General features: G+C 49.8%; 2 protein-coding genes across 4 annotated transcripts; both read left to right on the plus strand.

The window, feature by feature from the left end:
* The first annotated feature begins 74 nt into the window (after positions 1-74).
* KLHDC3 (kelch domain containing 3) lies at positions 75-6,316 on the plus strand. Of its 3 annotated transcripts, none has more exons than XM_080917319.1 (12): positions 75-286; positions 1,782-1,934; positions 2,497-2,709; positions 2,889-3,065; positions 3,197-3,312; positions 3,496-3,567; positions 3,684-3,897; positions 3,972-4,058; positions 4,200-4,308; positions 4,423-4,496; positions 4,605-4,683; positions 5,736-6,315. In XM_080917319.1, the coding sequence occupies exons 3-12, from the start codon at positions 2,556-2,558 to the stop codon at positions 5,800-5,802; spliced, it is 1,149 nt and encodes a 382-aa protein (XP_080773445.1). In that variant the 5' UTR covers positions 75-286; positions 1,782-1,934; positions 2,497-2,555; the 3' UTR covers positions 5,803-6,315. The 3 variants fall into 3 exon arrangements, with proteins under 3 accessions (XP_080773445.1, XP_080773444.1, XP_080773446.1); XM_080917320.1 differs by lacking the exon at positions 75-286 and adding an exon at positions 427-516; XM_080917318.1 differs by lacking the exon at positions 1,782-1,934 and having other exon boundaries at positions 5,736-6,316.
* A 193-nt stretch (positions 6,317-6,509) lies between these two features.
* Positions 6,510-14,629, plus strand: RRP36 (ribosomal RNA processing 36). The gene is made up of 7 exons (XM_080916971.1): positions 6,510-6,698; positions 8,176-8,314; positions 8,450-8,516; positions 8,600-8,704; positions 11,184-11,258; positions 11,365-11,482; positions 12,405-14,629. Exons 1-7 carry the CDS (start codon positions 6,608-6,610, stop codon positions 12,539-12,541), a joined length of 732 nt encoding a protein of 243 aa, XP_080773097.1. The 5' UTR covers positions 6,510-6,607; the 3' UTR covers positions 12,542-14,629.
* Positions 14,630-14,659: the final 30 nt, after the last annotated feature.

Consider the following 14,659-nt stretch of genomic DNA (forward strand, 5'->3'; position numbering starts at 1 on the left):
AGTGGCCCTCAGGCACGCGACGTGGTCTGGGGCTCTGCGCATGCGCAGAACACGATCACGCCCCACCTTTTCCACCTCTCGGCCCTGAGGTAATTTGTGGACTACAAATCCCTGAAGCTGTCTGGCCCAGAGTTCTCACTGCACGTGCGCGTCCCGCTGCCCGCCGGAAGGACGAAGTCTGGCAGTGTTTATCTCGTTGGGGACCTAGGAATCGGTTGGCGGGCAACGGGTTCTAGGCTGCTGGCAGCGCGAGGACCCGCGGCCCCACCCCGGCCCGGCCTGGCAGGTACCTTGGGATGGGTCGAGGGATGAGGAAGATTGGAGGGGCTGGCGACGCCCATTGCCTCCCGCTGGGGTTGCGGGGGTGGGGCCGGGAAGGATGAGCTGGGGGTGGGGAGGGAGCTAGGGGGATGCTGGGAAAGGAGTGTAATGGGCCGAGGAAGGTTTGGGGAGAATGGCCTGGAGACGTCTAGGAGAGACCTGGTGGCTGGAGGAAACTCTGAAAGAACTGGACGAGTGGGTTCTGAAAAGAATCAGCACTGAGCATAATGGCAGGGGGAGGGGGCAGTCAGTGTCTGGCGTTGTGGGGGAGGGGAGCTGAGAAAGGTGGACTAAAACAGGAGCCTAGTCATATTCAGAGAGCACAGTTATGGTTGGAAGGGGATATTGAAGGTTTTCTTCCCTTTGTGGACGTGGAGGTAGAGGGTTTTAGTGTGGACTTTAGAGTGGTGGAAAAAGGAAAAGCAAGGAACTGAAAGGCTCTCGGGAGATTAAGAAGGGAAGGGTCGCAAGCGGGGATTGGAAGTGGCTGGGAGGGGAAGCGTACATCAAGGGGCTGAAAATGGCCTAGTGGTGGAAAATGCTGGAGACCCAGAGATAGCGTTTAACCCCTGCCTTGAGTTATCCTTTATCCGAGGACTGTAGACTCATCTTTGTGCATTTTCGTTTTATCTGGAATTACCTTTAAGGGAGAGTAAAAGCTATGAAGAAAGATAATAGGTTCCCCTCCACCACATTCTTTTCTTTTTCTTTCTTGTTTTTTGTTTGTTTTGAGACGGTCTTGTAGCTCTAGCTGATTTGGAACTTACTGTGTAGACAGACCTACGTGGCTGGCCTTAATCACACCGGCATCTCCCTGCCTCCATGCCCCACCACACCTGCCATGGACTTCGGTTCTTAATGCTTTCAGTTCCCTTTCTCTGATAGACACAGATTTAAGAGCAGGAGTAATGGAGAGAGAGTTTTAACTTTCGGCTGCTGCTAGTTCAGGTTGAGAGAGAAGGCTATTTAAAGCATACAGTGTAGGGTTGGGGGAAGTTGGGTGGGCAGTTGATGAAAGCCATATCTGTCCCCTTTAAGGGGACCCCTGTGCTTGAGGTGTCCCTCCTACTCCTGAGGTTTCTCCTCTCTGCCAAAGCCTTTTGAACAGGAAGCAGATCACTCAAACCCAGCAGATGTCTCCTGGCTAAGGCATCACTAGTTGCAAAACGATTTACTTGAAAGAGCTCTCAAATGTTCCCATTAGCAGTAGGCTGGCAGGTTGTCTTTAAGAGACCACCAGCACTCTCATGCTTGGGGCTTTCTCTTGTCCTGCCCAAAGGCATTTTTGCTCTCTTTGCCCTTTGCAATCTACACCCTCACCCCATCCTTTCTTTAGAGACCCAAACCAGGGACGGGCTGCTGGAAGGGGCTTGTTCTCTTAACAATAGTAGGGTTGGGGAAGTTGAGAGAACTCTTCCCTACCCCCACCTCTCAGTGTACACATACCTTTCTGGCTTAAGTTTCTAGTCCTGGCAGCACACGAGCCACAGCTGTCAAAGGAACTCCTCGTGCCTGTAGACACCCTGGGTGACCCCAGGGACAGCGGATCAGCTTGACAAGAACGGTCTGTGAGGGGCTAATCAACCATGGTTACATGGAGTTCTCTGTCCTAGGTAGGACGCTGTTCCACTCTAAAAGCCTAAAAGGTTTTTTGGTTTTTGTTTTTGTTTTTTTAACTTTAAAGCACCATGACAGCTTTCAGTGGACTGTCTGGGGCTAGCTGGGCTATTAATAGCTGTGAGTATTTTGAGATCCCTACTTTAAGAGATGGAGGGAAATTCTTAGAGAGGTGGCGGTAAGTAGAGCCAGAAGTAAGAACGCACCCAGTATGGGAAAGGGGCTTGGAGAGTTGGAGCTTGTTACAGGCCAGGGATTGGGGGGAGGAGTTGACAGAGCAGGGGGCAGTCAGTGATCTCCAGATTCTGAGCTGGCAGTCAGGTTAAGGTAGCCCCACCCTTCACTGTGGTAGAACACAGGGCCAGGGCTAGCTCCTTGACCTCTGCAGCTCTCCTGGGGCAGGGCCAGCCACCTGAGCTGTGTGACTAGTGTCCCTGTAGAGGGGTGGTGTGGGAGGGCCACTGGGGTGGCACTTGGAGGTAAAGATTGGTCCTGGGCAGCCACATAGAGCTGGACAGAAGCCTCATCTGAGGAACTGTGGCCTTGACTTGTATACAGGTAGCAGAGGCAGCAGGCCGTGCCGGGGGGGCATGTTCCTGTAACCTGTGGCCCAGGGGATGTTACGGTGGACAGTGCATCTGGAGGGCGGGCCACGCAGGGTGAACCATGCTGCAGTGGCTGTCGGGCACAGAGTATACTCCTTCGGGGGTTACTGCTCTGGTGAAGACTACGAAACACTACGGCAGATAGATGTGCACATTTTCAATGCTGGTAAGCCAGTCCTCATACCTTTCTAGAGTTCCTACATCAGGGCAGGTAGTGGGCACCTAAATGAAGTTCAGTGGTGGTCTCCGTATAGCAAGAAGAGGTGGGGTGGGTAAGAGTGTTTGGTTTGGGATGAGGTGGCCCTGAGAGGAGGTTCCCAAGGCTGAGCAGAGCTGTGTCCACAGTGTCCTTGCGTTGGACAAAGCTGCCCCCAGTGAGGTCTGCCGTCCGAGGGCAAGCTCCTGTCGTGCCCTATATGCGGTATGGACACTCAACCGTCCTCATTGATGACACGGTCTTCCTTTGGGGTGGGCGCAATGACACCGAAGGGGCCTGCAACGTACTCTATGCCTTTGATGTCAGTGAGTATGGGTCTCAAATGATGCCTTGGGCACAGGAAAGCGGTGGTTGGGGGACGTGCTAGAGAGGGGAAGGTCCAAATTGAGGTGGATGTGTCAGCTGACCTGTGTTATTCTCTTACCTCTTTCAAAAGATACTCACAAGTGGTCTACACCCCGAGTGTCAGGAACAGTTCCTGGGGCCCGGGATGGACACTCAGCTTGTGTCCTGGGCAAGATCATGTACATTTTTGGGGGATATGAACAGCTGGTAAGTCTGGGAAAAACAAGTTTTATATCAAAAAGAAGAGAAAAATTTAGCATGGTGAGATAGGAGGCTTTTTAGTGGCAGGATGGAGGGTCCCAACCAGAGTAATCATTGACACCATTTAAGTGGCAGGATAGAGAGTCATTGAGTAACCATTGATACTGTTTTCTGTCTTCCATTGCTCAGGCTGACTGCTTTTCCAATGACATCCACAAACTGGATACCAGCACCATGACATGGACCCTTGTTTGTACAAAGGTCTGCTCTTTGGTCTGTCAGAACCCCACCCTTGGCTGAAATCCTAGCAAGCTCAATTAGTTTCCCTACCCGAGAGCTCATGCTGACTCCTTCCCCATCTCTCTGCTCTTGGCCAGGGCAATCCTGCACGTTGGAGGGACTTCCACTCAGCCACAATGCTAGGCAATCACATGTATGTCTTCGGGGGCCGTGCTGACCGCTTTGGTCCATTTCATTCCAACAATGAGATCTACTGTAATCGAATTCGAGTCTTTGATACCAGAACCGAGGCCTGGCTCGACTGTCCTCACACACCAGTGCTGCCTGAGGGGCGCAGGAGCCATTCAGCCTGTGAGTGCCTGTTATTTTTTGATGGACACTCCTGTGCAACTCTATTCTCTGTTGACATGTCTCTGCCCTTCCAGTTGGCTACAATGGAGAGCTGTACATCTTTGGTGGCTATAACGCCAGGCTGAATCGGCATTTCCATGACCTCTGGAAGTTTAATCCTGGTAACGAGCATTACCTGTAGGGGAGGGACAGGAACAGTTGAGGTGGGAGGAAAAGAATAACCCAGAGTAAGTGATGGGTTGGAGTGGTGTGTGTAGATATCTAGGTTGCCAGGTATTAAACCTCGAGGAGCCTCTCTTTAGGGTCTTTTACCTGGAAGAAGATTGAACCAAAGGGGAAGGGGCCTTGTCCCCGCCGCCGCCAGTGTTGCTGTATTGTTGGTGATAAGATTGTCCTCTTTGGGGGCACCAGGTTAGGAGGGGGAGCACTCGGGAAAGGGCCTGTCTGTAACATCAGTGGGTGGCATCTTGGTAAGGGTCTGTGGGTAGTTCCAGCACCTACTTCTTCCTCTTCCCATCCATACAGCCCCTCTCCCGAGGAAGGCCTGGGAGATGAATTTGACCTCATAGATCATTCTGACTTACACATCTTGGACTTTAGTAAGTACTTATTTCTGAGGTGCTTCTACTATCAGGTTCTCTGTCTCTGGGTGGTGACCAGGATGGGACCTTTCCCTGCTCTGACTGTCCTCCAACTCCTCCTTAAAGGTCCTAGTCTGAAGACTCTCTGCAAACTGGCTGTGATTCAGTATAACCTGGACCAGTCCTGTTTGCCACATGACATCAGGTAAAGCAGGTGGTTGCAGAGGAGGGGTTGGGGAGGATGAGTGGCCAGCACAGGTGTGGCCGATTAGCTAGGTCTCAACATGCAGAAGCAGACATTTGTATCTGCTAGAGATGAGTGTTTTGGGAGGAATAAGGAGATAAAGGTGCAGCCATCACGTGACAACTGTCAGCTCTGTGAGAAAACATTCTGAATCTTTTGAGCCATGGTCAGAAGCTCTGCTACCTTGAGCAGTTTTTTGTTTGTTTGTTTGTTTTGGTGATGTATTTTTGAGAGTAGCTAAGTTTCAGGGTTGACTACAAAGTGGGAAGTTGAAGAGTCTCTGGACACCCTTAGGTCAGGAATGGAGAGAGTTTCCTATTTCTTGCCTGTTAACTCCAGTATTGAGCTCAAATCAAGCACCAAATGTCACTCCATGTACCATTTCCTCCTCTTAGTCATTCTGAGACACTCCCTCCTCCTTGAGCCAGGTTGCTTTAATTCTTGCTTGCTAAGGTCTCTGTGTCCTTTGGTGACACAGGAGGATGCAGGCTGAACTGGTAAATCTCAGGCTGCCCCAATTTAACACACAGGTGCAAATACCTTAATGCTGAGTATAGGGCTGAGTGTCTTGGTGTAAGGAGGCTCCTATAAGTCTTTGTAAAATGAAAGTGTCGTGGAACGTATACTTTAATTAGGCCCCGAAGTTTAGGGAGAACAGGAGGTCTGAATCAGGGTCTTAAAATAAGGGAAACTGACATAAAATAAGGCCTGGTTTTCTGCAGAGCAAGAGAGGAACGCTGGGGTGTTTACTGAAATGGGTACACATAAACCAGGTGCTTAGATTCAGAAATTTGTATAAACATAAACAGGAAATCCTGAAGAGCTTGGAGGTGGCTGAGTAGGTGGAGGTAGATGTAGTGGTGGGCGGGGTCTGGTGATTAAACCCAAAGGGGCTGTAAGAGGAAGCTGTAGGAGATGGGGGAGGGACTACTGTGTTCATAGCTTTAAAAAATTCTGGGCTTGTCGTAGAAACCACCTTTTCTGTCTTCCCTGCCCATTGACGGCCTTTCCAGGTGGGAGCTCAATGCCATGACCACCAACAGCAATATCAGCCGCCCCATTGTCTCCTCCCATGGATAGGAGGAAGTTTCTGCTGCCTCCCCTCCTGAGCCTGCTCTTGTCTTCATCGCCCCTGCCCATCTCACCCGCCTGCCCCTTTGGACTCAGTATACCTCCACGCGGAGTTGATGGACTAGAGGTGTTTTCTGTGCTGTGAATTCAGTGGGGAGTCGTTGGGGGGAGGGAGTTTCCCTCCTCCCTTGGGCCGAGGGCCCCTTCCCTTGGTGCTCTGTCCCCATCCACCTCCCTCCACTGCTCCTGGGCCTTTGCTCTCTGCCCCAGGCCAGCTGGGTAGCTAGGCTGTGCTGGAAAGGGACAGGAGTGGGGAGAAGAAGCCAGCAGTGTTGGAGCCTGAGGAGCTTCCCTCTCCCCGTGACCACCCTCTCCCTGCTTGAGCATCGCCTGGGAGCTGAGAGGAGCCTCAGCTGTTGGCATGAAACCCCCCTCCCCAACCCGCGGTGGTGGGGACCAACAGACAGCTTCACCCTTGAGCTGTTGCTGTACCCCTGAAGCTCAGCCAGCTCTGACTTTATAAAACGTAAAACCTCTAAACGTGTCCTATTTCTGGCGATTACGATAGATGGGCGGTGGCCAAGGGGCCACCCTTAAGGTTCTTGCTTCGCGGCCAAGCATCTGAAAGAAATGCAATGCCACTGAGCCTGGCAGGTGCTCTGGTGCCTAACAGGCTCCAGAACTGAAGTCCGATAACTGCAGGGCGGTGCTTCTGGCAGAGGCCTCGACACATTGGCTCAGGCTTCCGGAAAGGGTGGGACTTGGGAGCTCGCGATGAGCGGAAGTGCAATTCATCAACCGGAAAACGCAAACCATGCCGAAAACTGGTTCTAAAGCTAAGTCCCGGACCGAAAGTCCCGGCCGTGCCATGAAGGGCGGGGATGCGACTGGCGACCGGCCGAAGGGTGAGGGCCTAGGGTTGTGTGTGTGTGTGTGGGGGGGGGGGGGTGCCAGGCGTTTGGCTGCGGGAACGGAAAGCCGCCCTGAGAGCCTCAGTTCAATGGAGGGTGAGAGGAGGGCGTGCTTCCGGCATTACGACTTCGGAGTTTTTTGTTTTTGTAAGAACGTGACGGTGAAGGGGTACGGGGAAGGATGTCTCAAAGTGTGTCCCAGGCCAATTTCGAACTTTTGGCCGCCCTGCCTCAACCCCAAATGCTGGGATTATAGGTATAAGTCTTCAGGCTAGTCCTGGGCATATTCTTAAAGGTAGGATTTGGGTCCTTCCTATGTTTAGTAGGGCGGGATGCATCAAACGGAACTGTATGTAATCACTTGGAAATAAAGAATAATCAAACAGCAAAGCAAAAAGTCCGTCGATGTTCCACTCGCCTCTGAGAAAAGATACTTAGCCAGGCCGGTTAGCACACGCCTTTCTAGCACTCGGGAGGCAGAGGCAACCAGAGTGCACTCCAGACCAGCCTGGTCTACATGGTCCAGTGGCTCTCAACTTCCCTAATGCCGTGACTCTGGTGACTCCCAACTACAAGATTATTTTCGTTGCTACTCTATAACTAATGTTTGCTACCGTTATGAATTGTAATGTAAATATCTGTGTTTTCTGATGTTTTTAGGCAACCCCTGTGAAGGGGTCTTTGGAAACCTCCCCAAAAGGAGTTGAGATTCACAGGTCTCATTGAGATAGTGAGTTCCAAGCTAGCTCAGCAAAATGGAAGCCACTGTAGAGCGTCGAGTTCAGAATGCCATGAGAATTCATACAGGGAGTGATAGATTCCTTTTTTTTTTTTTTAAGATTTATTTATTTTATGCATGTTAGTACACTGTTTCTGTCTTCAGACACACCAGAAGAGGGCATCAGATCTTATTACAGATGGCTGTGAGCCACCATGTGGTTGCTGGGATTTGAACTCAGGTCCTCTGGAAGAGCAGTCAGTGCTCTTAACCGCTGAGCCATCTCTCCAGCCCGATAGATTCCTTTTTAGTATGCAAAAAGAAATGGGTTCTGGCCAGGCAGTGGTGGCACACACCTTTAATCCCAGAGCTCTGGAGGTGGAGGCAGGAAGATCTCTGAGTTTGAGGCCAGCCTGGTCTACAGAGGAAGTTCCAGGACAGCCACGACTAAACAGAGAGAGCCTATCCAGCACCATTACAGGATAGCCACCTTTGCAACCTGAGCTGCCTAGCAAGTAATGATGGTTGCTGTGATGGGGAAAGTTGGAAAGGATGGTATTTGCTGTGTATCTGACTCTGTGTGTGTGTGTGTTAATGTGGAGATCAGAGGACAGCTTTTGTCAGTCTCTTCCTCCCTAAGCCACATGACACCATGCCCTGACTCAGGTGGCCCAGCTGCTGAACCTAGCCCAGTGAAGTCTTTCCTGCAGTGGGAGGTACTGACCGGAGTTGTGTGACCTTTCCCTCCACCAGACATATCTGACATGTCATTTGAGGAGCTGTTGAGGTTACAGAATCAAGTTGGATCCAAGGCATACAGACAGTTGGAAGGTGGAAACAACACTAAAACACGAAGCCCCAGACAACCCGTGTGCGTTGCCGATAAGTACCGGTGAGGACCAGAGCATGCCCTTAGAGTTAGAAGATGCACAGGACCTTGACTAGATGTCTGTTCCCTTGCATGGCATAACTCCAGTCTTTCTCTAAGACTGGAGTGCACTTGCCCTGACCTTTCATTTCTCCTTAGGCCTCTGGAAATGTCAGCCAAAGTCCGGGTGCCATTCTTGCGTCAGGTGGTTCCCGTCAGTAAAAAGGTGAGGAAAGGGCAGGGAACAAGACTTTCCTTGGAGACAGGAGACTAAACAAGCAGTTTATATTCTCTCTGTGTTTTCCAAAGGTCGCCCGAGACCCCCGCTTTGATGATCTGTCAGGGGACTATAACCCTGAAGTGTTTGACAAAACTTACCAGTTCCTGAATGATATCCGAGCCAAAGAGAAACAGGCATGTAGTGTGAAGATGTTCTATCTATGCTTTTGGGGTGGGAACCGACTGCATATTGGCCAGTCTGGAAGAAGAGGCGGGAATTGTATTGGTGGGGAGATGTTTGGCTGTTGGTTGGTTCATTGCTTTTGTGGCTGTGGTCAAGTTGCTTCTCTCCCTTCAGTTACTTTTAAAATGAATATGCTTTTTAAGTTGATAGTCGCCATTACCAACATCTGTGGGGTAGGATGGCACCTCAGTGCATGTCTTTAAAGTATAATGATTAGGTAACTGCCATAGTGTTTACTTCTCACATAGTCATTGTGTCATCTTGGGAACCGTCAAAATCCTCTCTTTGGCTAGTTTGAAATACTCAGTTAAACTAGGCACCGCGGCACATGTCTATAATCTATGATCCAGCTACGTCGGGAAATGAGGCCAGAAAGTTGAGGATTTAAATCTCCCTACCATCAAATAAATAAAAAGATTAAACAAGGGCTGGAGGGATGTCTCCGTGGTTCAGAGCACTGACTGGTCTTCCAAAGGTCCTGAATTCAAATCCCAGCAACCACATGGTGGCTCACAGCCATCTGTAAAGAGATCTGATGCCCTCTTCTGGTGTTTCTGAAGACAGCTACAGTGCACTCATATAATAAATAATCTTTTTAAAAAAGATTAAACAAAATATTAGATGCAGTTACTTGTCAATCATAGTTACCTGCTGTCCTGTTAAACCTTGGGAAACCTTCCTGTGCAGCTGCAGCCTCTGCCTGTTACCTCTCTCACCTGTGCAGTCACCCACACCCTGAGCAGGCTCTCCTAGCCGCTGTCTGTATGTGAAATCAGCTGTGGCTTCTCTAAGAACATGTGTTAGTTGTCTGTCTGTTCCTAACTGATTGCACTTCAGTATTTATTGACTCATTGTGTGTAGGTCTGCACATGTCACCCCCTTGAGTGTTGGCAGTCAGGATAACTTACTGTCAGCTCTGTCCTTCATATCCGGGCCTGTGTGTCAAGTGCCTTTACTCACTGAATTTTTTTTTTTTTTTACCAACTTTGCTCGGTTGGTTTGGTTTTCTTTACTTTCTTTCTTTCCTTTCTTTGTGTGTGTGTGTGTGTTTTTTTTTTAATAGTGTTTCCCCATAGTGCTGTCTGTCTTAGGAACCACACTTTGGCTGCTCTAGTTTTCTTTTTTTTTTCCCCTGTGTATTTTAACTTTCATTTGTGACTTATAACACCTTTCCCTTTTTTAAAAATTGGATAGTTATTTACATTTCAAATATTACCCACTTTTCTGGTTTTCCCCTCTTCCCTCCCCCCTCCCTCTGCTTCTACAAGGGTGTTCTCTTCTCCTCCCATCCACCCACTCCCACTTCGACACCCTGGCATTCCCCAACACTGGGCAAATGAGCCTTCACAGGATCAAGGGCTTCTCCTACTAATGCCAGACAATCCCAACCTTTGCTACATATGTGGCTGAAGCCATGGGTCCCTCCATGTGTACTTTACTCGTTGGTTGGTGGTTTAGTCCCTGGGAACTCTGGGGAGTCTGGTTAGTTGATTTTGTTGCAAAACTTTTTCAGCTCCTTCAGTCCTTTCTCTAACTCCTCCCTTTGGGGGGTGTGTGTGCTCGGTCCGATGGTTGGCTGCAAACATCTTAATCTGTATCAGTGAGGCTCTGGCAGAGCCTCTCAGGAGATATCCGTATCGGGCTCTTCTTGGCATCAGCAGTAGTGACTAGGTTTGATGACTGCATATGGGATGGATCCCCAGAGAAGAGTGCTCTAGTTTTCTGGCCATGATAAGGATAAGAAGGTCTGAGCAGTGGTGGCCCACACCTGTAATTCCAACATTTGGGAGGCAGAGGCAGGCAGATATCTGAGTCGGAGGCCAGCCTGGACCACAGAGTGAGCTCCAGGACACTCAACCAAGGCTACACAGAGTAAGCCTGTCTCGGAGGAAAAAAAAGATAGAAAGGAACCAGGTGGTGGTGGCAGCTTGGGAGACAGAGGGAGGCAGATCTGTGAGTTCAAGGCCAAGTTGGTTTACAGAGCAAGTTAGTTCCAGACAGCCAGGACTCCACAGAAAAACCCTTCTCAAAACAAACAAAAGGCCTAAGCACAAACAAATGGGGATAAAAAGGGATAAAAATGTGGCTTAGTGGCTAAGAGTATGCAAGAATGAAGGCCTGACCTGAATCAAAATTTCCAAAACCCACATGAAAAGTCTGGTGTGGTCATTGTGTGCCTGTGGCTCCAGGGCCTCTGCCCATTTGAGTGTGTGCACACACACATAGACAAACACAATCTTCATTTTTTTTCTGGGCGAGAAGGAGTGGTTGGGAGCTGTCGCTCAGTGCCAGATTGTGTGTTTAGTACTGTGCTAGATCCTCAGACACCTAGCACTGGAGGATGTTTACAGTTTTCCTGCAGTTTCTGTGAACCTTTTATAACAATGCTTGCCACAGCATGGTAACTGTGTTATGTTTTCCAACATACAGCTTGTGAAAAAGCAGTTGAAGAAGCACCGCTCGGGGGAGGAGCATGAGAAGCTGCACCAGCTGCTTCAGCGGATGGTGAGTGGGCGCTGGTTGCAGGTGGGATGAGAGCAGTTCAGGCCGGTGTGGTTCACGGTCCCTACTGGTCCATCACTCACTCTCCCCTCATCATCCTCCGTCCTAGGAGCAGCAAGAAATGGCACAGCAGGAGCGCAGGCAGCAGCAGGAGCTGCGCTTGGCCTTGAAGCAGGAGCGGCGGGCTCTGGCACAGCAGGGCCATCGGCCATACTTCGAGAAGAAATGTGAGTGGGGCAGAGCTCTGGAAAGCCTGGAGGGACAGACTTGTGGCTGGGTACTGTGCTGGGATCCATGGTAACTTGGAGGAAAGTAGAAATAGCAGGGAAATGTGTCTCGTATTTGTAGTTAGATAATGTCTGTGGGGGGAGGTTGGAGTGTAGCTTAGTCAGTAGAGCGCTTGCCCAGCATACAGGAAGCCCTCGGTTCGATTCTAGCATCACATAAAACAAGCAGAGTGGTCCATGCTTGCAGTCTCCGCACTTGGAAGAGCAAAGATAGGAGAATGGGAAGGTGAAGGTTGCTCTCAGATACATAGAAGATTGAGACTGATCTGGACCCTGTCAGACAGGGAGGGAGGAAAGGAGGGCGGGAGAGCCAATGTCTGTATGGTTGTCTCCACTCACCTGCTTGTCCAGGCACAAAGGAGCCCGTACTTGGTTTAGTTGAGGAAGACTTGAGTTATATAGAGTTAGCTTAAGGCTGTTGGTGGCTCACACCTTTAGTTCCACCACTTGGGTGGCAGAGGCAGGCAGATCTCTGAGTTTGAGGCCAACCTGGTCTGCATAGTGAGTTCCAGGTCAGACGAGGCTACAAAGTAAGACCTACCTCAAAGGAAAGAAAGTTAGCCTAGGCAGAGGTACTTGATAGCTCAGTGTAGCACACTTGGCCTAGGATGAGCAAAGCCCTGGATTCAATTTCTAGCACTAGGAAAAAAGGCTGACTTTCTGGACTGGTGCTGTAGCTCCTTGGTAGAGCTCTTGCCTACCAGAGCTGTGTGAGCAGCAGCGGCAGCACACCAACACGGTGTGTCTGTCCCTCATACACCAGTGAGCTCCTGACAGTGTGGCCCGGAATAAGGGTTCTCGGTGTGGGATCCAGAACTGAGGCCCTCACCCTTTGCTCACCAGCTTTCTCCTTCCTCTCTAGCTGAGCAGCGCCAGCTGGCCCTAGCTGAGAAGTTCAAGGAGCTGAAACGCAGCAAGAAGCTGGAGAGCTTCTTGAGCCGAAAGAGGCGCCGAAATGCGGGCAAGGACAGGAGGCATCTCCCTCTGAGCAAGGAGTAGTAAGGAACTGCCCCAGGAGACCTGGATCTGTAGGATGAATCTGGGGTTGGCCAAAGGCAAGCATGACAAGGACCACTGATTCAGGCTGACTCAGAAGACTGGTATGCACTGGGACTGTGCACGGGCTGCAAGCAGCAGACCTCAGCCTTCTGTGACATACTTCCTTTCTGGAATCTGGTCCAGGAACATCTGGTGTCTCATGTTCTCGTCCCAGCCTTGCCTTAAGCCAGTGACTCATGGGCTGTGGTCATATGAGCTCTCAGGGCAGGAACTTCACCTAAGAGCCACTTTGGAAACATGCTTATTTCTCCTTGTTTTGTTGTTGTTTGGTTTTCAAGATGGGGTTTATCTATAGCCCTGGCTGTCCTGGAACTTCCTCTGTAGACCAGGCCGGCCTCAGACTCACAAATCTGCCTGCCTCTGCTTCTTGAGTGCTGGGACTCAAGGTGTTCATCACCACTGCCTGGCTTGTTTTGTTGTTTGTTGGTTTTCAGTTGTGTGTGTGGGTGTGTGCCTGTATGTATGTGTACATGTGCTCAGGGACCTTGAGAGAAGCATTGACTTCCCCGTGGAGCTGGAGTTACAATGCTCGTGAGCTGTCCAGTGTGGGTGCTGGGGACCAAGTTCTCTGGGGTCCAAGAACAGACCACACTTAATATCTGAGCTATCTCTACAGCCCGTTTTTGTTTTTAATGGGAGCCCTAGAACTATTGTTTCAGGGGATTGCGGGGGTGGGGGTGCAGTGTGAGAGGTCAGATCAGGGGTCCTCCATCTTAAATCTGGGCCCAGAAAAGATGTCTAAAGGGTGAATCAGCTCTTCCGCTGATAGAGTGGGACGTGGGAGGTAGTATGTTATTAGTCAGTGTGTTTTGCTAGTCTATCCCTACGAGTCCATGACCTATTGGCCTCTCTGGCTTCTGGGCCCATATGTAGCAAAGGCAGAACATTTGCTGAGCAGTGTGTCTTGCTTCATGATTATAAGTATGTGCCATCAAGCTCATCCTTGGGGCATTCTGTGTAAAGGAAGTCACTGTGATTGTATGGGTTTGTCTTGGTTAACTTGATACTGCTGTGATAAAACACCAAAAAGCAATTTAGGGAGGAAAAGGTTTATTTAATTTTACAGCTTGTAGCCCATCATGAAGGGAAGTCAGGAGAAGAAATCAAGGCAGGAACTGATTAGAGGCTAGGGAGGAACTCTGCCTACTGGCTTGCTCTCCTTGGCTTGCATGGTTTTCTTTCAATTTTCTTTCCTTTTTGTTTTTAAGTTTGTCAGGACATGGTTTCTTGGTGTGCTCCACTATTGCCCTGCTTTCCTACACTGGCCAGACCACCTGCCTAGGGGTGGTACACCCACAATGACCTGGACCTTAGTTCAGTCAAGAGAGCATCCAACACTTATTTTGGGCTAGAGAGTTGGCTTAGCACTGACTGCTCTTCCAGAGGTCCTGAGTTCAATTTCCAGCACCCACATGGTGGTTCACAACTATCTGTAATGGGATCTGATGCCCTCTTCTGGTGTGTCTGAAGAGTGTCAGTGTTACTCATGTACATTACATAAACAAATATTTTAAATCAATCAATATTATTTTATGGGTATGGGTATTTTACCTGTATGCGTGTTTGTGTACCTGGGTGGGCATCAGATCCCTTGGAGCTATAGTTATGGGTGACTGTGAGCTGCTGTAGGCTTGCCACCTGCTGAAGTGGGTATATGACATATCTTTGTAATCCCAGTAGATGGGAGGATGATATGAATTTGAGGTCAGCTCAGAATCCATAAATTCTAGGACAGCCTGAGCTAACATTTCAAGGTTGTGTCCAAAACAAAAAAAACAAAACAAACAAACAAACAAAAGTATGACTTGAGCAGTAAAAAGCTGTGGTTTCTGCTCTAAGTGGGAAAGTGTCCTGGGTGACAATGACAGAAACCCCATGTGCCCCTGAGTGACCTGAGTGCTGGCCTTCCTAGGCAGTCATGGGCTAACTTAAGACTAAAGGTATCATGGGACCAGTAGAGCACAGCAAGACAGCCCTCCGCCCCTGCAGAGCTGCACACCTCACTCGTATGCCTTCTGGTTGCTTTGTTCTGAACACCCTCGCTCTCCCAAACCCCAG

Source organism: Micromys minutus, assembly GCF_963924665.1.
Source record: "Micromys minutus genome assembly, chromosome: 5".
NCBI lineage: Eukaryota > Metazoa > Chordata > Mammalia > Rodentia > Muridae > Micromys > Micromys minutus.